Below are 23,382 nucleotides of genomic sequence, written 5' to 3'. Positions count from 1 at the left end.
ACAGAGACCTTTGGAAACCAATAAAACAGCAGCATTAAACAGTGAGAGGAGGAGCACTGAAGTGTCAGGCGTGAGGGAGGAAGAGCCATCAGTAATCTGTATAACCAGAGATGCATCTCTTTCAGGTGAGCTTCCGGAGCAGAGCAGCATAGTCAGAGAGGCACGACGATGGAACCAGGAGAGCAGCATTCAGCCTGGCACCAGCCTTTTCTCCTGCTTAATTCTTCCTTTGCTTCTGGGAAACTTCTGTTGGCGCGCTCATTCACACACCAAACAGGGCATCCTAGTGACAGAGTAAGGACCTGAACACTCTGCTGATAGTGTCAAGGTTTTCAGACTAAAGACAACAAATAATACTGTAAGTGGAGGCAGATTTTATTTAGACTGTACAAACAGGGCACTGGGGAAAAAAACCCAAAAACAAAACAAAAAAAACCCCAAACCAAACAGTGGCTTAATGTTGGGACCAGTTCTATGAAATAAGTCGGGTAAGAAATTAAAAAGGCACTAATCTTAAGAAAAGACACTCCATATCTTCTAAGAATATAATTCATTTAATACTGTTAATCTTATAGCACAAAAAATAAAACACGCTATGATCCCCAAAATAAACTTTAAAAGCTTACACTTAATATTATTGCCTGAAGATCATGGTCTTTAATTTACATATTGTGTTTTAAAGTTTACACAGTGAAGACTGTCTCAAATACAAGGCCACCTTTCCCACTGCAGTAACTGTATCCTTGTCCCAAAACCACACTTTCATTTAACACAAGTAAACAGAAAATGACAGCTATACAAGAATGCTTCCACTGGTCCCAAAGGCAGTCTTTTAGGCAGGTCTCGCTTTCAAATGCAGGTATTGAGGAAAATGCTTGAAAACTTGACTAGAAAACAAAGGCAGCCCACTCGTTCCCAGGATGTTAATACAATATAAAAAATTACTTTACAGGCACATGAAATGGCACAAAGAATGCTGTTTTTCCCTTTACAAAAATAATGCTCAGGCTCTTCAGAGCCCCAGCCCAAACAGGATATTCCCTTCTGTTTATTCTTTCCCAATTTGTAAACAATCATGAATTAAATTAGCGCTTATCCAGTGATGGACACTGATTAAAACAGTTTCCATTTAAACTTTCAGACTGGTCAGAGACTTCAATGTCTATATACACATGTACACAACAGGAAGAAGTCAAACAGTAGGTCTTTCATGAGAGTTAACTATTGTGGCACCAGGTAATTAAACCAGCTCCTAGTTCAAAAGCAAGAACAACTTTAATGGTGCATAGATTGAAGCCATCACTTGCAGGCTCTCATGCTTCATATTATGTATACCTTACATGCCCGAGGAACATTTACACTGATAGTTATCACTCCAATTTAAGAGGCTTCATAAAGCAACAGACAATACACATGTAAGCAAGCAACGAGCGATTGAGAATCCAGAGTCCTTCAGAGAGAAACACACACTGATCAAATGCAGTCTTTATATGAAAATACTCATGGTAAAATAGCAAAGACAGGGTTTGAAGCAAGGTTACAATCAGCTTAGGGTGGTCCATATGCTACATTTAAACCACATTTAACACACCTGAACCACACCGTTGCTACTCAGAGAAACACTGTTCATCCCTGGCCTAAAACCAGGGTCACAAGACATTTAAGAACTCTTGTCTTTGCATCAGATGCCACTACACACAAGTTTTGCATAGTTTTGAAGGCAAAATAGTTTGCTTTTCCGCAGTATTAGAACATAATTAAACCTAAACCAATGCTTGTGTTCCAAGTGTATACCTTCTTCAATGAGGGATGAGTTACAATGTTTATTTCAGTGAAAAAAAAAATCAGGTTAAAAGCGGTGTTCAAGATCTCAAATCTCACAGTATTTATTTGCCATGCAAAGGAAGAATTCTACAATCAGTCTTCTGAAGAGCTGCCTGTAACTAGGTCAGGTCTGAAATAAGATTTCTCTGCAGCAGACTGAGTTTAGTGCAGTTTCTGTATTCAGAAGATGACTTTCAGTAGTACAATCTATGTAGTAAACTTATGGGTATAGCTGGGGCCCAGGAAAAGCATGACCTTCTTTAAGTTGAGAGAGCTGCATAGCTTTTCTTTGCAAGACAAAATGTCAATGCCTATTGTCAAGAATTACTCTTACAGCACCAAACACTTCAGTCAATGCTACTCTACTTCACAGTTAATCTGGTAGTAAGATGCTCTACAGGAACTTCTAGACTGTCAGCCACTTGATCAATACTACAGAAAACAGCTAATAAATGAACAGTGACCTCTTTAAAACCCCGACATTCCAAATGTCTTGTTGCAAATGCCATGTTTGTATTTCTTCAGTGCCTTCCAATTAAGGATCTCATGGCACTTTCACATGAAATAAGAACAACGTGCTTTTATTAGGATCAAGCAACACAAATCAACAAGAAAACATGCTGGAACTTAAGACAACAACTCTTATATAATTTGACATTTATAAGAACTGGGGGGATTCTGTGGGTGTCTGAAGTTTCTCATTTTGCTACAATTGACAGCCTTCAGGGGCTGAAAAATGGGGGCTGCTGTTTTCCTGTCAGCTGCCACAACAACCACTTCTCATTAACAAGGCTGTCTAAGAGGCAGGTTCTATAGTTGCAGTCTTTGCAGACATGTATTGTTAATTCAGTGTTCCATTATGTTTAAAAGATCATTCCAGTTCATCTACAAAACATAGTTAAAGGTGGCAGCACAGGGTACCATTGTACCTAAGCTTTCTTATCCTGTACACAGGCTAAGGACAACCTGCATGGCATGAATTGTACTTACTTTGCTATAGCCATACAGTTCCCTACTGTAAGTACAGTTACAGCAGTATAGCTTACATACAGAAAATGGGAAAGAAGCTATACTGGTAACAGACACCTTTGTGGCCTCCTCCAGCCTGAGCTTTAATTTAGCACATGGGGAACCCAGACAGCTGACTCCCATTAACCATTTTCTAGAGAATGCTGGGAGGGTAGGGATGTGGGGCATATATAAACCAGAGCCAACTCACTTAGAAAGGTAAAAAAAGATGGCAGCATGCAGAGGACCTGGGATACAAGCAAGGAAAAGGGGAGGAAAAAAGATGGTGGAAGCTGCCCTGGAAAAGAAGCACAGCAACATGGAGACACCCTAGGAGAAAAGGTACTGTGTTTGGAAAGGAGCTTTCCATAAGCTGGGGCTGGCATAGCTAGGAATCTTTGGAGAGAGAAGGGAGCCTGCAGAGAAATGGGTATAAAAGGTGTATGTTTAAATAAGAGGATTTTATCAGTTTTTAGCAAGTTCTCCTGTCCCACTCCTCTTTTACCTCTCTCCACACCGTGGCAATCTGATCAATCTACCTACCAAATATAGCTTGGTGATAAGCACTTCTAGTAAGACTACACTTTCAACGCTGCAGAAGAGCTGTATGTAGACCAAGTCAAAGTGTTTCCCTTTAAAGCTCCCTTTCTACAGTTAGTGCTTGCAAAAATCAACAGAAATGCATTAAGTATGTCAAAACCAGGTTACAAGTATCAACTCCTCCTAAGTTTCCTTATAAATAAATGCCTCAGCTTCAATGCAGCTCAACCAATGGTTATTTGCATTTAACACACACTGTTTCAGTAAGGTCAACAAGCTTAAGAGTTAACAGAAAAGAGCAGCTTCTAATACAACTGCTTAGAATACATAAGCTTCAATTATTGTCCTTGAAAGAGACCATCATTTAAAATGTACTACCTTAGGACAGGTTCTCTTAAAACTAAGTCTTCTTCAGTCCTAAAATTGCATTTTTGTTGTTGCTTTTTGTTGGACAGTAACACACAAGTTGTATGTCTGATCTAAGGTTAGGGCTCTTCCTACTCAGCAAGCCAGAAAAAGTCTATGGAAGTCTTAACAGGAAAAGCTTCCTTCCCATTCTTCTCTGCTATATACTGGATCAGTCTTGTCCAGCTTAAGGCCCAACAGAGTTTTAAAAGTGAAACTAAATTCTGGATGACACAACTATGGTATGAAGGTCAGCAGTGACTTCAATTGTATGGATTCCAAATGTATACTAAAAGAACTGTCAGACTGCAGCAAGCTGGAAAATGGGCAATGCTAGCAATGTGCCATTAAGTCATCATCCCACCTTGAACAATGCTAATGACAGCCAGGAAATGAAGCAGCAGTGTAAATGGGACACAGGGAATCATTCGTTCTCCTCAGGGTTTTGAGGGTCAAATATTTTGACATGAGTAAACGGGAAGAGCCCTTTTCGACCATTGACTTCTCCTTCCCACTGACCGTTTATGTTCATCCGTGTAACCTTCACAATGTCTCCAACCTGCAAAATTGAACAAAAGCAGTTACCACCCATGGGAATCTCACCTCTGATACAAATCAAATGAAGAAGGGAAAAACCAAACACAAGCCCATCACAGGGGGAAAACAATCCCACTCTCTTCTTGGCATAAGGTTCAATTGGAAAGGTACTTTTACTTCACTAAAATACCAACATTTTGCTGCTAGACATCATAGTGTCTGGGTTCTCTTTCAGACTCTAAATGTGTATTCACACACTCAAATTACTGAACTACACCCTTTCCTATAGGAAAGCTTCAACTCCATGCAACAATATATTTGGCTTAGATATAAATTAACATCACTAAAGCTACCATCAGTAATGAGATGCAACATCCATTCAAAAGAGCACAGCACTCATTTAGCATCAGGTTTAGCATCAGCTGGCTTGTTTCAAAGGAAAATTACTTTTTCAAAGAGAGATTCCTATGGCAAAGAAACCATTAATGGAAGCTCTAGTTCTGGTTATCACAATCTAAGAAGCTTCTGTAATTTCTAAAATAACGGTACACTTCTGAAGCAGGCATCTCAAAGCTTCTTTTCTCTAAGTATTACGTGTACAGATTCTAACTGTTGTTTTCACCTCTACTTCTTGCCACAGAACCATTAGGGTTCAGGCCTTTCCTTCCATAACTATGTCTCTTCCTATTTGGTAGTGAAAAATGACAAAAGCTAAACTACGATGAAGCAAGAAACAACAGCCCCAGTGGTAATAAGTTAAACTCTTATAATTGTTCAATGCCTGCATTTAATTTGATAAAAATAATTTACAAAGAAAAACATCCAATTTGACAAGTAGCATTTAAGACCAGTTAAATACTCATTTCTCCCTCAGATGTTTCAGAATAGCTGAACATGTATGTGGTCTGTTGCAGCAGCTCTCTAACTTTACACCTCCCTTCCTGTTTACTTAATTTTACTCTGTGTGGTAACTATAGTAAATATTAGAAAAGTGACATTAGCAGCTGAGAACCAATTTCACAAAATGTAGAACCAGCCTATGACCAAGAGCCAACAGTTCATCAGTTTCTTTCCCCCACTTCGGATCAAGCTCTTTGTAGTTGAGTCTCTGCTTCAAGGCTACTTCTTTAAAATCAAAAGGTAACTAGCTTTGATCTTATTAAAAGAGAGCTTGATTTTCAGTCCTGATGCAGTATGTATAACTGTTTGTGTACATTATCTAAGGAGTATTAAAATTTAGAACTGATGCAGACAGTTTAAGAACCTTGGCCAAGGGCCTTAGGTTAAAACTCTTCAGGTTATAGACCTCAGTATTTTTTTTGTTAAAGGAAAACACCCTGAGTTTGAAAAAGTGTGCACATCATTAGATGATCTGAAGCCTGTTTAAACCAGTTATCATTACTTCAATAGATATTTTTTGAAGGTCACTCAGAAGCAAGAATCCTCAAGTGAAGTTTCAGATAATCTAATAAATACCTTGTCAGTTGCTCAGTGTTACATCTCAAAATAAAACCTCTCAGACTTTGAGACACTTTAGAGTCTTAAATTAGACATTTAGGCAAAATGTGTTGCCCCTTAGTTTTTATCTACTACTTGGGGTATCGGTGTCCCACCTGCCCCCCGCAAGAGTCAAAAGTGTCACACTTAGAACAATTGTAATCTTGTGCTTTTAAGAAAGGAGAAAACCCTCTGAATTCCCCTAAGTTCTTGGGATATGACTGAGACTCTTATTACTTTCTTAAATGAACATCTTTACTTATGCTGTTCCTAAACACAAGCTGCAGCCAAAATATACTATTAAGTAGCAACACACTGCTCATGACACTTAGCTCATACATAGAGCATTAATTTGACTCGTTCTCACCTCTTCACAGACTATTGCAGCCTGCTTTGTATATTTGCTAAAAAAGCACAATTTGTCAGACTTTTCACTGAATAGAAAAGGTTAGAGAAAGCTTTAAATAGTATCAAGATGACCTAAACAGGAACCTAACAAATGTCTCTTTAGGAAAAGGCTGATAACATCTGTAAATACTCAGCGTTACATTGGTAATTTAAATAAACCTGGAAGACAAATCTAAGTTCCCAGTTTTCAACCCAAATTCAAGAAGATGCAGCCAACATCACCACAGTTAAAACCTATGAAGAAACTGCATTTGCATCACACATAAAAATCCAGAAAACCCTAAACTGTTGTACTACACTGGATTGAAAACAGGGCCTGTGTTTTCTGAGAATCCAACAATTTAATTGTGCTCTAGAGCTCAATCCATTAATAATTTTGAGGGTCTAGAAAAAGATACCCTTCAGTTTGATTGATGCCTATAACATGAATAGGTTCGGAAGGCTTGCTGTAAGCCCACTAAAAATATACTTACAATTTAAGTCTACTGCATTGCAACAAGCTGCCATGTAGATTAACAGTGTAAAATATTCTTTGGACTGCTGGGTTGCTGCAGATCAGAATGTGCCACTAAAGAGTGGTAGCTGACAAAAAGTTATGCAAAGAATACTTCTATAGGCAACTGTTGGAATAGTAAATTGATTTACAGTAACTATATTATGAGTGGTGTGAGTGGGTTTTTTATGAAAGCTTCTGAATGTCCTCTTGTGCTATGTTAAAAAAGGCAGTTCCACATAGAAGATGAAATGAAACAAGATTTTTGGAGAAGGAACCTTGATGTCATGATAAACTAATTAATAGATCTTATGTTTAAAACCTCCAGTTTGACAATGTCTATAAGAATCTGGTCAAGTAGTCTCTTTATGCAACTTCTTCCCAAAGTACTAACAGCAATATTTGGTAGGTGCTTTTTAAAACGTCTCTAATGCGGTCAGCTGAAGTGTGATCTCCCACTACAATTATTTAACATACTATTTGTAATTTTTCAGAGAATGTTTTAAGCCAGTCAGAAGAATTGTCTTATGATTAGGCACAGGACAGAGTCAAGAGACCTGGTTCTATTCTCATCTCTACCACAAACTTCGTGTATGACTCTGGACAGCTCATAGGCCTTACTATAAATTAGGATAATGCTTCCTGAAGTCTCAGCATCTCTCAGATAAGTTACTTCACTTGCAAAGCATGCCAGCATTGCTGGATGGAAGTATCAACTGCTGAAATGAGCAATATTTCTGAAATGCAGCCATCTGGTTCCACCCAAATGATAAAAATCAAATCGTATTTGAGATAGCATCCTTTCATTATGTCCCTGTTGCAGCTTGAAATCAAAGCCTGGGGGAAACACGAGCTATGGAACATGCCAGTGAGAAAGGTTACTTCATTCACTCTAGACTCTCCCTTACCTGCCTTTTATTTGAAGCTGATTCATACACTGCTAAAGGTTTCCTGCATGCCATTCTGGTTACACAGTCAACCAATTCAAGGTGTTTTACACAGTGATATTCCAACAATTCTACGTTCTATGTCTGTTCTATGGCTGATAGAGTTCTGTAGTGTAAGTTTAAAGAGATAAAAATGCAGTTAAACTCTAAATCATCATTTTAGCCTACTGGATCAGCAGTTACGGAAAACATTGCTCTCTGGAATTTATGGGGTATTCAGTCTCAGTAATTATCCTGATTAGTATCACAGCTCACTTCTTTGGAAACAGTAGTATTAGTACTAGAACAATTGTTCAGACCAGCTGCCTGTTCTGGAGAAAAATAAACAAGGATCAACACTAAGAAATTTGTATCCTCAAAAGATATAAAGCTGCGCTATGTAAGAAAGGCAGAGTTCAGACATGCTCCAAACCGGACAAAGTGACACTGAAGTTGTTGGTGCTTTATGTATTAGAAGATTCAAGAAACCAACATGCTGAAAGCACAGCTTAATTATCCTTCACCTCCCATGTTGTGTACTGGAAGAATAGCTGATGCCCAAATTAGGACTGAGTAGTTCAGAGGAAAGACTATCAACCATTCTTGAGATAAGAAAGCAGGTCCAAGGGTAGCATAGACATGTTGAAGTCCTAGATGCAATTCAATCTAGTTTCACATAGGAACAGAGTAAAGATTTCAAGTACACCTAGAATAATTGCCAGAGTTGGAGTTGCAGCACCACAGAAGTGCTGTAAATGATGGTAGCCTGTCTCCATCTGATTAAGCAGCTGTCATGACTGAACACAATCTGGAGAGCGCAAAACTCCACAGACCATCATTCTCAAGCCAGACTGAATCTCACTGTTGCACAGGATCTTGTCTAGGTTACCCATGTCACTTTCATTTTCATTCAAAACCAAGCTGTAAACAGTTCTGAGGGTGAATGTATATTTAAATTGAGGCACTCAGCACTATCGTGACAGGGACTATCAATAACTTGGCTGGAAAAGGAATTTACAATGATTAAGAGTGCACACAAATTTTTTTAAAGTAATTGTAGGTTGTATTTTCAAATGTAGCATGCTGAAAAGTTGGTGCATGTCAGCACAGACACAGGAATCCTGCTGCCAGTGTGACTTTCAATTCAATAGTTACCAGAACTAAAGCTCCCCAATCAACATCGCACTACACAAGTATAGGCTTGGTATTTTGTTTAAATTCTAGACCTTGTGGGTTAGATGCATTTAACAGCATTGTTTAACAGCAATGCTGTTTCCTTGGCCTAAGGAAAGCACAATGCTTGTTGCCTAGTGAGAGTAACCTAATTTCCTAATTAAGAAAGTTCTACTGCTAGCACATTTTGGCCTACTTGTCTCAAGTTTCTTTTGAAAAGGAAAAAAAGTTAACTGTAACCTAATTGTAACATGCTCAACAGAAATACTGTAAGTCAGTTATATAATTATGGTGAATTGATACCTATTTCACCAAAACATTTCAGTGACAGGTTAACTATACTAGCAAATATAAATGTGTATGTTTGATACATTATGAACAGAAACTATTTAACACCATAAAGATGGCACAAGTCTAAAGAAAGCCATCATTAGTATAAAACCTTTGCTATATAGTGAAACAGTGGTTTTTGTTTGTTTTTTTTTTAATCTTTTAATTCTGTAACACTGTCATGTTAAGTCTGAAGATGAACTCTAGGACTACAACTGCCTGCAAAATGGTCTATGACACCTATCACAGCATCTGCAATATATTTAAGAACCGTTTTTTAAACACATGGAAGACGTAAGTCTGGTGGCTGCTGCTGGTCACCTGTTTTTCTGGCTTGTTACACCATTTCATTCCATTTTCTAAGTGAATTTGGAATTTGTTATTCACATCCTGAATCAACCTTCAAACAGTTCGCTGATTTTTAAGGGCATTATCCACCATTAGTTTACCTACTTACTTTGCTGGCATTCCTGTGTAGAAGTTAGTCATCAATCAACTACTTTGGATGTGAACACAAGTACCCAACTGCCAAGAGATAAGCTCCTTTAAGGTAAAAACATCCTAGGCCTTAGTCTACTGGGTACTGCATACACATCTTGTGCTGGTTAGAGCATCCAGTTTAAAACAAGGCTTCTTTCGCATATTGTTGTTACCAGACTGGCTGTAGAACTACAGGTTACTAAATGCTGAAAAACTTCAATGTAGGCTTGAGTGCTCTGTATCACAGTTAACAGTGCCAAGGAATCTCAGCTTTGAACACAGGACTGCCCTCCTAGTTTTCCCAAAGAAAAGCAGAATTGAGTAACACTAGTACATAATCCTGTCATGTAGTGTTCTAGTCTCAGTAAATACAGGATGCTGTATCCCTGTCCTTCATATTTCTTCCTCTGGAGCACCAGAAAGGAAGGAAATTGCTTCTTGACTAAAAGCTCACAAGTAAAGAAACAGATCTGGGTCACTGGCCTGGGGTTTAGTTTTTTGTGGGTTTTTGTTGTTATGGTTTGGGTTGGTTTTTTGGTTTTGGGGATTTTTTTGTGGTTTAGTTGTTCAGTTTTTTGTTTGCCCTTTTTATTACTTTTTTTTAATGCAGTATCCATGAAAATACTACACACATAGTAGTAAGACACTGCAGACTTCAATCATCTCATTAAAACATTACATCTGAACTCCCAAGGTAACCAATTCAACTGACAACAGTATATGTACATCTTAGAAATACATATAATTTATCACAGGCTTAAAAGTTCACAGGTTCAGGGAGATGCTCAAAGTTGTATGTGTGCCAACTGCATGCTTTGAGGTAGCAGCTATACTTAAAACTTTCATTTTAACCTATTAACAGAATACTATTTAATTTTTTGTTTTAGAGAATAAAAGTAGAGTATATAGTGCAGTAGGACCAAGGCAACATTCAGACCATAGTCACTTAAATAATACCAGTATGAATGCTAAATAATCTGAGCCCAGCAAGTTCCAAATTGCAATAAACACTGTATTAACCATCATCCTTATAGGAACAATATTGTAGTTAAATGTCACATTCTAAGTATTATCTAAAAGCTAAGCAATCCATCATTATCCAACTAGACTGATTTTGTTTCCAGATTTTCGGTAGGATATTCACTTGTTTTACAAATTACATTTTTCATGTGAGAAACTTTAAAAAAAAATAATTATGCTTCCCTTAGAAAACAAATTTTGCCATAAGAGGCTATGAATCTCTACCTTTGCTTAAAAAAAAGCTTCTGACAGCTTATGTAAACAATAGCATGCAATAGAAAAACTGGATTTGCAAGCAGAGAGCTTGTTCCATTTTGAAGCTGAACCCAAGAGAATGACATCCCTCCACTTAAAAGGAAGTCAAGCAGATTACTATGCAATAGCTTTATTTACTCCAGATGGTATTCTCTTCCTTTTAAGTACTGTCTGTGTGCTGACCACACAGAGCTAGAGCCAGCAAAAAGATACTCTGTTCATATAATTTTATCAGTTTAAATGAGATTACATAATCAGGCACTGTATAATTACACTAACAAGGTGCTCTACCTGTACAAGCTGAACTGCAACTTAGAGTACACCTATACTACAGTAGAGTACTGTCAAATACTGTTATTCTTAAAGAACACCATTAACTTTCTTCCCCAGAACATTCCCATAACTTTTTGTTTCTCTACCACTAGCTACTTCCAGTGGTTCTACAAAATAGAAGATTCAAATGGTCCAGATTTAGGGACACATAAAATCCTGACAAGGTTGGCATTAAATACATCATCAAGGCCCAGCAGGTTTTAGTTAATCTGAAAGAATAACAGGGAAAAAAAGGTGGATTTTTTTTTTTCTCTCAAACAGTAGTCTATGTAACAAATACTGCTCTAAGTTCTCTATTCATGGATAGATATGAAGAAGCTGTAATCGCTGATTTGTAATAAAAACAGAGACCAGTTCCTAGAATTTTGCTTATGAAGCCTCTTGAGAAGCCACAGTGTGGCTAAGGTGCACTTGCAAAGAAAACAGACTACATAGGAAGACAAAATATGCCAGTGATGGGAGACAAAGACATGAGGCAGTAAGTGATTAGAATTCAGTGAAAGAGAAGCATCTCTCAAACAAACAGCAATTTGAAGGCTCAAAATAATTCAAGCCTTAATGCTGGTCAGAAAATTAATCCTGCTGGTATGCTAGAGTAGCTAAAATGACTGCATTTACAGAAAAATTTGTTTGTGAAGGCTGTACTTCCAGGTGGTTCCGCTACCCTTCAGCAAAGCAAGTTCCCTGAAGTAATACAATATCACACTGATAACATAACAAGATCAGTTGCTTGCCTTGCTTTCTTTACAGAAGCATAAGCAATTTTGTCAGGAATCTTCCGACAGTGAATATACACTTTGCTCTATGACAATTTATACACACTGTTTGCAAATAACAGGTTGCTAAATTTTGTAAGACTTTAGGAAAACCCAGTGATACATATTTAACTTTTAACCCAGTAAGAGTAATTGTTTGTAGAGGCTTTACAAATATAAGAGGAAAACACTTAGTGCAAGTATTATGAATAACTGGAAGTCACAAATACAACCTTTCAAGTCTCAGCCAACAGTATCAGATTTAAGTAACAAATGGCTTTAGCTTGCAAAGTAATTGAGCAAAAGCTACAGGAAAAATTCAGAAGTATTTTTAAAACCACTATTATTTACTTGCTAAAATGCTGTTGCTTCCTTTGCTTGTTTCCTTGCATTTGATCCTTGAAGCACTGTAGCAAGCTCAAATTTCACCTTTTGAGTGCTTTTTTCCAGGTTCATTTTTGAACTATGGGTTAATGAGACTTCAGTATAATCTAAACTCAGTTTTCTGGATATAGCTTTAAAAACTTCTTCCAATCCATCATTCATATAAGTTAAACTAGAATTGTAATATGAATTATTTACCATTTGTAGAATAGAGCTCTAAAGTCTTAAAAGACATCCATAAATTAAAAATAAATACATAAATAGAATGCTTTGGCAAGTACAGGAACTTATTAAAGGTTCAGTACAGGTTTAGAGGCTACACTGCAGCCTTTCATCCAACCTTCTCACCCTCAGTTTAGGTCTTAAGGTTTCTCAAATCCCACTTTCAAAACCAAAGTAAAAGAGACTACATTTCTGCCCAGATTTCAGCTCTCAGCTCCAGGTATCTCTCAAGTTCATCCCACATTACCGTTGAGGATCAGAAAGATTACATTTATCAGCAATCCTTACTTTTCTCTGAAGGATGCTACTACTTCCCGTTCTCAACCTGCAATATTACAATGATTAAGGAAACACTCCTTTTGCTCCCCAAGATTAGGTGGAGAAGCAAAATCATCCTCTCACTAGCACTTACTTTCACAGCAGGATGTGCACTACCTAATAGCAGTCAGGATTATACCACTCTGCTACCCTTGTAACACATATGCACCATTAAAGAGAGGGTAAATACAGGTTCTGAAGTAACTTGGTCACTTTTCTCAAAGGAAGTGGTACAGATGAAGCAATTTTTGTGGTTCTTTCTTCAGCATGTACTCTGAACTTCTTCTCAGTCCCTTGACACAGATAAGTGGACTCCATATGAAGTCATCCACACCAACTTTGCTACTAACAATTTTTAGTTTCTTATTTTACAGAACAATTGAAAACCATGAGACTCAGGAGGAAAAACTTACCTCTAATGCCAGCGCAGTCTTGTCATAAGCACAGGGTACTCTCTTTTGGATAGCTTTGGCATAGACTGGTCCATTCTGTGTTAATGGCAGGGGATTGATCACTGCTCCAGGTGTACTGGGTACTGATGGAAGGGGACTTGCGGTTTGAGGCTGAGCATAAGCATGGGCAGGTTCTGGAATACCATAACTGTTGGAATTCCTGTTTCCATGCTTTGCATGAGAAGATCTGACTAGCTTTTCTACATAAGGAACAGGAATCATCCCAATCCGACCATCCTTGTTTCTGGCGCTCCACCACTGTTCTTCTGGCTTCTCTACAATTACCAATATCTCACCCTTTTTAAATGGAAGATCCTCAGCATCATTGCCAGGAAAGTCATACAGAGTCCGAACATACTCCACATTTTCTTCTGCTGTGGACATAGCAGGGGCAGATCCAGATCCCATTGGTGGACTTGGATACCTAAGTTTAAAAAATATTTGGTATAAGCAATAGCTATTGTTTTATTATTTCCAGTAACAAAGCTAAGTACAAGTTTTACAGAAGGAACACCAATTAGAGATCACTTATGCAGCTTTGTAACAGAAGTATTAGCTTGGTAACACTGTGAGGCATTTCATGAGTAACTCATGCTCTCAAGTAATTACTTAAGTACCCAGTGAGCCAATAAAAATCTATTATGGCTGCAGAAAATAGGGAGAAATAATTGAAAATCTTTATCCTTGTATTTTGTATTGTTGTGAGGATCTTGGGGCAAAACAAAATCTATAGCTTAAGTTGTAAGAGTCATGATGCATAAAATCAAGTTAAAATTATTTAGGTGACTTGGGGTGGAAGTGCTCTTAGAGAGCTAAATAATCCTCTTCAATTCATCACATCTACATTTTTAACTTCAACATCTATTTCTAAAGAATTCGGTGACCCCAAATGCTAGACTTGAGGGAACACAGAAGGAAAGAGAACCAAAGTAAGAGGAGGTTTTTCTAACTCAGTTTTCTAACTCAAATTTAGGAGTCCAATGTTGTCTTTCTAATTGGTAGTACAGCGTTTTTCTAACTAAATCCTTCTACTTACATGCAGAATTCTGGGGACAGCCAGTGAAATTTATACTGAAAACTCCTTTCTTTAAGAAAGGAGATAGGCAGATCCTGTGCTTTTAGGAGACACTTTCTCCTTCTTTTCTGGACAATAACATGGAATTAAGCTCCCTAATCTTATTATAACAACTTTAACTCTCAAACAGTTGTTATAATACAGAAGAAAAATTATTAGTTTCAAAGTACTGATCTTTTCTGCATATTTAAAGAGCTAATAACTGAAAGTGGTATCTTCATAAAAAAAGAGTATGAAATACTTGCATCCACTGGTAAGAATGGAGTAAGAAATGAAAAAGCTAACCATACAGAAATACTCTTTTGCCTTACTGACCATAACATTGCTTTTCATTTACTCACATCACTGTTTAATACTACGTCCATCATCTGTCCAATACAGTAAGTTTGTTGTCTGTGAGATAATATATGATTGTTCATTAAGTGAGACTATTTTCTCTGCAATTTTCATCACAGATTATACATATTTTATTCAAAAGAGCTGTCAGAAATCTTAACATATATAAGCCACTGCAGATACTTATTATTTAAGCGACAATAGCAAGGATACATTCCATTAGCCTACTTCAATTCTCTTCTGCTATTTGCAAAATCAGATGGAAATCAAATTCCTGTGTGGTTTGCAAGATATGCTAGAAGCCCTAAACAAAAATATATGGTTCTTTCAAACACCTTGTTGCAGCCAAAGCCAGGAGAGGGAACCCTTTAGAGAGCAGTGAGCTCAGGAACATCTGCAATGATGATCAGACCTTGCTGTTGACACTAAACAAATAGAAAGCTTAAACCAGTCAGTTTTCAACTGCTTCAAGTTTAAAATGTCATCTCTGAGAGCTAAACGTGTTGTATGGCTATATACAACAAACAATTTAAACCTACCATGAAAACCACTCTTCACTGTACTTTATGAAATTAAAAAGAATCAACCGCATTCAAAAGCATAAAGCACCTGAACACGATGTTACCCTGAAAATGCCAGAGAAATAAGAACTGGCAGTAAAAGCTCTGAAGCACATACCTGGCCACCCCTATTCTAAATGTAGTCCACTAGCTAAAAATAAATAAATCAAGAAATGCTATCTGTCATCCTCCCTCTTTCAACAGGAAGTCTCCTTCAAACAAAATTTCAAACCATCAACCATGTCACTCATTCTTCTAGAAGAATTTGGAACAAAAATCATGCTAAGGAAAACCACCTAGTCAATCCTGTTTCTTGCTTTACAACATAGCTCATCAGCTCACAGCAGGCGAGGTCCCATCTGTCTCTGTATGCTGAGAGAACAAAATGCACTCAATACCCTGAAAATAAGGTGGTACTAAAATGTTCACAAAATGTTTCACACCAGACTCCTAACAAATACCAAGTGAGCAAGTGGAATCACCAAAGTTTAAGTATTTTGAGAAAGCCAAGTCAGTCATTGCCACAAATTATTAAGAACAAGTTTTTAGATCCAGAAAGGCACAACAGCATCCAGGTTAAGGAAAATCAAGATAAGTATAAAGATTGCTTTAGTGTAGACTCTTTTCCTCCAAACTATACACAAGTTTAAGCTTGCATGTAACACTGGGCAGCTCTATTTAAGCATTCCTGCAATAGTGAAAATGATATTTTTCCCTTCACCCCTACCCATCCCTCTAGCTACAGCACAGTCACTACCTAGAAGACTTCTCAGCAACTCTAAGTGTTCTTGATGCTACTGCTTTCTGTCACATCCCTTCCATCACCTCACAACTTTACAGATTATTTTCTTTTGACCACTTGACAAGCTACTGATTGTCATTATGAACTGGCCTATGCCAAAGTTAAATCGTGACTATAAGCCTCAAATTTACTCTTCCCCAGTAAGAACCTGCTGGTCCACAAGGCAGTTTTATTTTAAAATGCAGACTTTAGAAGCAAACCAATCTGAATTGCTTTGTCTAATGCATTGCTGCTTTTCAGCCTTTTATTTCACTTAATTCTATCCAGGAAGTCCAAAAGCTTTGAAATAAGATACCGGAAAAAGCTTTATTAATTAAAAGCAAGGAATATGTTCCAGAGTTCTTGATAAGCAGTTTACTGATGCAAGTTGCAGGTATGTCCCACGCGGGAAAAAGACAAAGAATGAGATCATAGCCAAGTCACATTTTCCCATCCTCCTACAATAACATTTCTCTATGTAGTGCACAGAGTGAGTATGCAGATATAGATGAACAGTGCTGTAACCAAACTATGAGAAATAATGGTTTACACTTTTTGGGGGTGGATATGCCACTCCAAGTTTGGGAAATTCTGTCCTAGAATATATTAATGCTGACGTAACAGCGTGAAACAGCCTAATCACATGAAGGCCTGTTCTATTGTAATCAGTGTGAATGCAGGGACAGACAGGAACTTAAAACTCAGAGGCTGTACTTCAGTCACTGAGACTTGTGAACCAGCTTCTCAGCCATCACAGGAACATGACAATACCAGAAGAAAGGGTTGACACAATGCATGACCACACCCTCTTGCAAGGCAATTACAGCCAGTGGCAGAGACAGATGTACATGGTACCTTTCCATATGCCTACACACGTGGTAAGTGTATTATATGTATATAACGCCAGTGCATTGTACGGATGATGTGACTGAAATAGCAACGTGTAATAGTCACCCAGATCCAGAGTGCTAATAAGGACCACTTAGAAACAGCTTCAAACAAGAGCCATAAGCAAATGGTTTCCCTAGTATATATAGCATGGCCCTACATACAGCGCTATATGATGCTGGGGCTATTAGGTTGGACTAAGCCAGTCCCCTCCTTGTGTCCCCTCGGTGAAGATGGCAGGGGGTGGGGCGAAGGGGGGATGGCACTCACCTGGGCGCAGGCTCGATGAGGGTGGTGGTGTCCAGGTAGTGGATCTTGTAGAACTCCAGCAGGGCGGGCAGGTGCTCAAACTCCTGGTCGCCGATCTTAAAGCGGCGGTTAGGCAAGGAGTTAATGATGTAGTGGGAAACCCGAGAGTTCTCGGATACCGAGAGCACATAGTCCCCTGGGCAGGTGGACGAGTCCCGTACTAGGAACATGCCGTGCCGCTGCCCTTGCAACCTCGTCTGCGCCTCCGCCCGAGACACCGGGCCCACGTACCAGCTGGAGCGGTCCGACGAATCGAAACGAGCGGCAGAGGACATGGTTCCGGGCAGGGAAGGGGAAGGGACAGGGGAAAGGAAGGTGAAGAGCCCGAAGGCCCAAGCGGAGGAAGAGATCCCGAGAAGGAAAGGCCTGGACAAGGAGGCCTGGAAGGCGGAGCGGGCTAGGGACTAGGAAGAAGCGGCTAGTGTCCAGCCCAGAAGATAGGAAGCTCAAGGAAAGGGGGATAAGAGAGAAGAAAGCCCCGTGCTTCTGGAGGCGAAGGACCGAGGAGCGGCTGGGGTGGGGCTGGCCAGACGCGGCGGTCAGGGCCCCCGAGTCTCCCTCAGCGGCGGGGTGTGCAGGGCATCCTTCCCGCCTCTCTCTCAGGCCTGCGGCGGGCCCGGCTGGGCGGGTGACGAAGATCAGCGGCGGCTGATAAGGACAGGCGGCCCGAGAAGGTAGCGAGAGCAGCCTGCTACAGTGCCTCAGAGCCGGGCGGCAGCGCCGTGCTCCCGGTTTCTTCTCTCGGCTCGCTCCCCTCTCCGAGCCGAGCACCAAAATGGCGGCGGCGCCGGGCGGCTGGAGCGGTCCGCAGACACCGCCCCGCGCAGGCGCGCTGCGGATCCCGCTGCTGGGGGAGGGCGGCCGAGTGGCGTGGGGTTGGGCCCGCCAGAGGGAGCGAGGGGCCGCGCTGAGGGAGGCGGTGGCACAGGGGTTGGCCGCGCCGCTCGGTGCCGCGGCAGGAGGGCAGGGGTGGGTGATGATAGATGGATGGATGGATGGCTCTGCTTTCGCTGTCTCTCCGGGCCGCAGTCATCCAGACTCCCCCTGCGTGCAGGGGCAGCGCCAGCTGGCGGGTGGATGAAAGCGGCACGGCCACGGTGGCGTGAGTGAGACCCCCTCGTCCTGTGCAGCCCCTCAGGGAGCAGGGCAGCTCCCCGCACACGCCGCTGCTGGGCTGTGCTGCTGGCACGCGTTACCTCAGGTCGCCCCCGAAGGCTCTGCCCGCGTACCTTCTCCATCCTCTCTCCTGTCCCTCAGCACATCGGTGCTGCCCAGCCTCCGGCTCTGCCCGCGCATCGCCATGGCGCCCTGAGGCACGCTGTGCTTCCCTGCCCTCCGGGGGTCCCTCATGTCCTGCCTCGGGCCGCCCTCCTCAGCAATTAGAGCAGTGGGATGCCCCGCAGCAGGCAGCCTGACCGCAGGCAAGAGATCACCTTCCCTGAGGTTTTGTTGGTTTTATTAGTTGATTATTTTTTTTAAGGAACAAATTGGACCACTGTGATAATCTCTGTTCTCGAGATAACTTCCTACATGCTCTAACAGAGTTTCCTGTCTTTTTATAGCCTTATTACCAGATAAGGGTGTCAGAGCAAGCCCTGTCTGTCTCGGGGCGCAGGCGGGAGGGAAGATGGTTTGGCAGGAGCTGAAGAGGAAGGAAACCCCGGAAAGGAGTCTAGGCCTGGCGGGCAGTGGCTGGGCAAGCGCTCGGCACGTGGTACAGCCCGAGCTGTTTGAATTTGAGAGGGATGCTGTGGCACAGTGAGCTCAGACAAGCAGCGGGAGCCGTTGTGGGGTTGGAGTGAGGAGGGGAGGGCTGGCGGCAGCCCTAAGCACGTCCAGCTGCAATAGGCACGGGCACAACAACGTAACTGCCAATTCCCCGAACAGGCTAGAAACCTGTGGTAATAATGTGCTTCTAGCTCAGTCTCATGACTTCGTTTAATTTGTGCTTTTGGGTTTGTTTTTTCGTTTTGCTTTGGGGGTGGCAGTGTGAAATGAACCAGCACTTAAAAGCAAAAAATATTTAAAATGGAGAAATAGACTTAAGATTACTGTCTTGAAGTGCCAGACTGGACTGTTTGTTGTGCAGTCTTATTCCAGCTTTCCCGTCTTTTTTTCATGTACTGCCTTTTCTAAAAGCTCAATCACAACATGTTTTTTCTATGTTGTTCTTCCTGCATTGGTAATGAGTGCCAACTAAGGTATTTGGACTGGAACATATGGGCTCTGTCTCTGTAGGTGTTTAGCAGAGTTCAGTCCAAAATGGAAGATTCATAAGTGTCCTTGTTCTGTTTTAGACAAAATCATCTTAGATAGGCTCATAACATCACTGACATGAAAGGGTCTTAAAGTTGGCCCTAAATACATGTACGGGTATCACTTTACCAGCTGCTGAAATACAGCTATCTCCTGGGTGGAAAACAACAGCTGTTTAGTAATGCGCAGTGAGACTGGCAAAACAGTAGACTCAGAGGTGAATAATACCAGCTGAGGACTCACATCCATGTGAAAATGTTTTGTGCATTGCAAGGGAGGCTTACTTAGTAGCTGTGCTTTTGATCCTCCTGCTGGTTGAGGTGCTTGTATCTGCCACTGAGAGTTTTAAACACCTGTAGATAGGCTACAATAGATTACAAAGGTTATTATGTTTTTGTCTGTCATTTGTACAGATTTGGATTATTTTCTGTTTGGCCATGGCCAAAATACAGATTAAAAGATACTACTTGGACTTGCAATAAAGTGCTAAATAATGTTTAAAAATAATTACAAAACCCACAAGTTAGCAGCAGTTAGTAACACATAGCATGTAAGAAGGAAATAAGTTCCTACTGCTGCATTTGATCGAGTTAAAATTTTGTTGCCTCCGTTTTGTATGCATAATACTAAAACCTCAAGAAAGTTGAAGCATGTCAGGAATAAATAGTATTTAATTATAAACCAGATTTTGTGCAGTACTACATGGAGGTGGGCTGATGCTGGAGAACCAGCACATCCACCTTCTTATCCAGAATGGATTTTAAGGCACAGAGAGGTTTTCAGTTTGGAAGAGGCTGCCAAAATTAGCCATTCTGAACTTGTATTACACAGGTTGTGTGCATCATTCAGTAATACCCTCCTCAGTTTCAGTAACTGTGGTTGTACTAGGCCAGATCTTCTAAGTAAAAGATCCCATATTCTACTTGGATTATGAGAAAAAAGTGACTTGTTCAAGATTAATGTTATCTGATAAGACTGGTCTTCAACTTCCTATACTACAGTCATCTCAGGCACATTACATCTCTACAACTGCATTTGGTTCAGGAAGAATGGATAAATGTATGACACCACATAATCTTTTTAGGACATTTTTCTGCTCTTTGTCTTACCTGTTGGCAGCTTCCACCCTCAGAGCATGACCAAATAGTTGTATCACAGCTGAGGAGGTGGGGAGCTCTTAAAATGCATCAGCTGCCAGTGAAATGAAAACTCACTTGGCAATATTCCCTTGAGAAGGTGCTGTCCGTCTTTCATTGTCCCCAGCTGCTCCTTCTTCCTTTCACCAGAAGCTTCAGACCCCATCAGCTCGGCCAAATGCCAAATAAATTGTACTTGTGGCTGACCTCTAAGTAAGAAGTATATTTCTGTCAAGGGTATAAAATGAGAATCCTTATTTCTTTCAAATCAAGTATGGTGTATGCTTCCAATGCAAAATTAACACCCCTAATTTAAACCATGAGGAAATGGATAAAGATGTGTTGGATTTGGAGGTAGACATCTGGAGAAGAAATACAGTAGTGGGAGCATTTATGAAACAAAAACTGAAGCAATCACAATCACTTCTCCAAATGTGGAAGCCTGAAAATGCTTCAGGATGCAAGTCCACTAATTACACATCTAACAAATATGCCTATACAGCTTTACCGCTGTGCTGGCAGGAAATAGGAAGATACATCATCAAGAAACCTGGACTTCCTAAACTATCAGCAGTGTAAGTGCTGGTATTTTGATCACTTAGTTCTGGAAGAGTTGTTTGGCTATTCTCTTACAGACCAGAAATAACTTAAAGCTTTTTTAGTTTATTGTCTGTATATCTGCAGTATCTTGTGCTATGCGATCTCCTAGGATTCCCTGTAAAGCGAATACTTTTCACTGTAGGATACAAGACTGCCATATTCAGAAGATCAGAGAATTTATGAATAAAAAAGTATGGAATCAGCCTAAAATCCCTATGAGTGTCTGTTTTAATGCAAAGTTTAAGTGGGCTCTTGAAGGCTGAGTTCCTGAAGCATCATTCTTGATAGGAAAACCAATCAATACAAATTACAGCGCTGTATCAATCTGTAATCTCTCCTGCAATTTCTTTATATAGGTAACTGTAGTAAACAAGAATGATGTGTGTTATATCTGCTGAGTTAGATAAAATTTCTGATCTTAAAGCAATGCAATTTTATTATTGTTTAGCCTATGTATTAGTTTGAAGAGGTAAATGGTAGACTAAAACAAGCTACTGCTAAATGATAAGGATGGTTTGATCTAAGCTTAAATCTGTGTGTTTTTTTACCTAAACCAAGTACATGTAAGTAAGATAGTTCATACCATAACTTTCAGCACTCACATTGCACTCAGATGGAAAGAGTTTTTTGGGGTGAAAGGAACAGAAGTTTTGTTTTTATCAAATCAAAATATGTAATACTTAGGTTTAGTACATGTCACTTCAGGGATATTATACCAGTAACTAAAAAATCCCCCAAAACCAAAACCAACAAAACCCAGAAAAAAAATGCATCAGCCCTCTCTAAGGCAGATAATCCACTTTAAGGAAAATTAATTTCCTTGTAACTGCATTCTAAGCCTTGTATTGATTTGCTTTGCACAGCATCCAGCTGCAACACTTAGTAAATAATGTGATCACAAAATTGCATATACTGATAACTGGAAAATCACCTGACTAAAACCAGTATTCAAACACAGAAGGAATGATAGGGTAGAAGCTTGGAGAAAAAAATCCAACCAAATATGATTTTTCTCAAGATGTTTCTTTAGCTTAATAATTATTCATTAATGTCTTACATTATCCTATGTAATCTAAGAATGAGCCTGCTTGGTTATTTGTAATAGTAAGTAATACCCTCTATATATTGGTAGTATACATAGGAAAAGAAGCCAGGCAAAGAATGATTACTTTATTATCATGAAAGAGGCTAAATAATATTTTCACTTGTATAACATAGGGTATCACTGGCCTGTTGAGCTAGTGCTAGTTAAAACTGAAAATGCACTGCATTAACTTGAGTTAGATGTCTGGGTTTAGTTAGAACAGCTGGGTCTGGAGTATGACCTGGAGCACTACAAGTCTTGAATCACTTGTTTGCAGACGAAAAGAATTGCCACTGCAACACTTGCAGTCTGGAAGGAGTGGTTCTAGTGATGTCCAGGTCAGAGAAATCTGTCCTTGTATCTGAGGGCTACATGAAATTCTCACAGATTAAAAATAACTGTTTGCAAAATAGGAATACTGGTCAGTCTCCAGTACTGCAATGTAGTAAAGTCTGTATTTCCAGACTCCATGTGCAGTTCAGAGTTCATGACTAAAAAAGATTTTCTGAAGCAGCTCATCACCAGGGTTTCCTGCAGTTACCAGGTATTGTATTTTATTTGCCAACTGGCAAAGGTTCAGAGGTTGAGATGAAAACTGACAGTGCTGGAGAAAAAGATCTGACAAATGCCCATCTTTTCCTAAGCTGCTGAGCTTAGTAAAAGTGGTGTACAAATAGTGTTCAATCTTTTCCAGAAGCCCGGTCTACTAATGTACTCTAGGTCCATTTTGATATCATCTTTGTTTCCCTAAACAAAATATCCCCAAGTAATGGTGGTATCTTCAATTTCTCTGAAGTATCAGGTCAATGTGCAGTATTTGTCATGATGTAATGATACTTCACTAGTTCTGTATCATTCTGATTGTCACTGGTTTTGCCTTTCTTCTGCAACCCCATTATTGCTACAAGATTTAAAAGCTTCTGGTAGTTTGTCATGATTTTCTGGCGGCATGGGTTATTTCTCACCTCTCTAAGAGTAAGGATCCCATAGTATTCAG

The 23,382-nt window shown here is 39.9% G+C and overlaps 1 protein-coding gene across 1 annotated transcript; it reads right to left on the bottom strand.

Annotated features, from left to right (window-relative positions):
• Positions 1-632: 632 nt before the first annotated feature.
• CRKL (CRK like proto-oncogene, adaptor protein) lies at positions 633-18,104 on the bottom strand. The gene is made up of 3 exons (XM_005147774.4): positions 17,271-18,104; positions 13,322-13,784; positions 633-4,336 (listed from the first exon to the last, which is right to left on the bottom strand). The coding sequence occupies exons 1-3, from the start codon at positions 17,582-17,584 to the stop codon at positions 4,202-4,204; spliced, it is 912 nt and encodes a 303-aa protein (XP_005147831.1). The 5' UTR covers positions 17,585-18,104; the 3' UTR covers positions 633-4,201.
• Between the last annotated feature and the right edge of the window lie 5,278 nt (positions 18,105-23,382).

Source organism: Melopsittacus undulatus, chromosome 12, assembly GCF_012275295.1.
Source record: "Melopsittacus undulatus isolate bMelUnd1 chromosome 12, bMelUnd1.mat.Z, whole genome shotgun sequence".
NCBI lineage: Eukaryota > Metazoa > Chordata > Aves > Psittaciformes > Psittaculidae > Melopsittacus > Melopsittacus undulatus.
This window is presented reverse-complemented; position numbering and strand designations above follow the sequence as displayed.

What these genes read in the sequence shown, in the direction of transcription:
- CRKL (XM_005147774.4), bottom strand. Translation starts at nt 17,584, where the DNA reads ATGTCCTCTGCCGCTCGTTTCGATTCGTCGGACCGCTCCAGCTGGTAC. An exon ending in CTCATCGAGCCTGCGCCCAG is followed by an intron (nt 13,785 to 17,270) that starts GTGAGTGCCATC and finishes TTTTAAACTTAG; the next exon opens with GTATCCAAGTCCACCAATGG. An exon ending in AGACTGCGCTGGCATTAGAG is followed by an intron (nt 4,337 to 13,321) that starts GTAAGTTTTTCC and finishes TCAATTTTGCAG; the next exon opens with GTTGGAGACATTGTGAAGGT.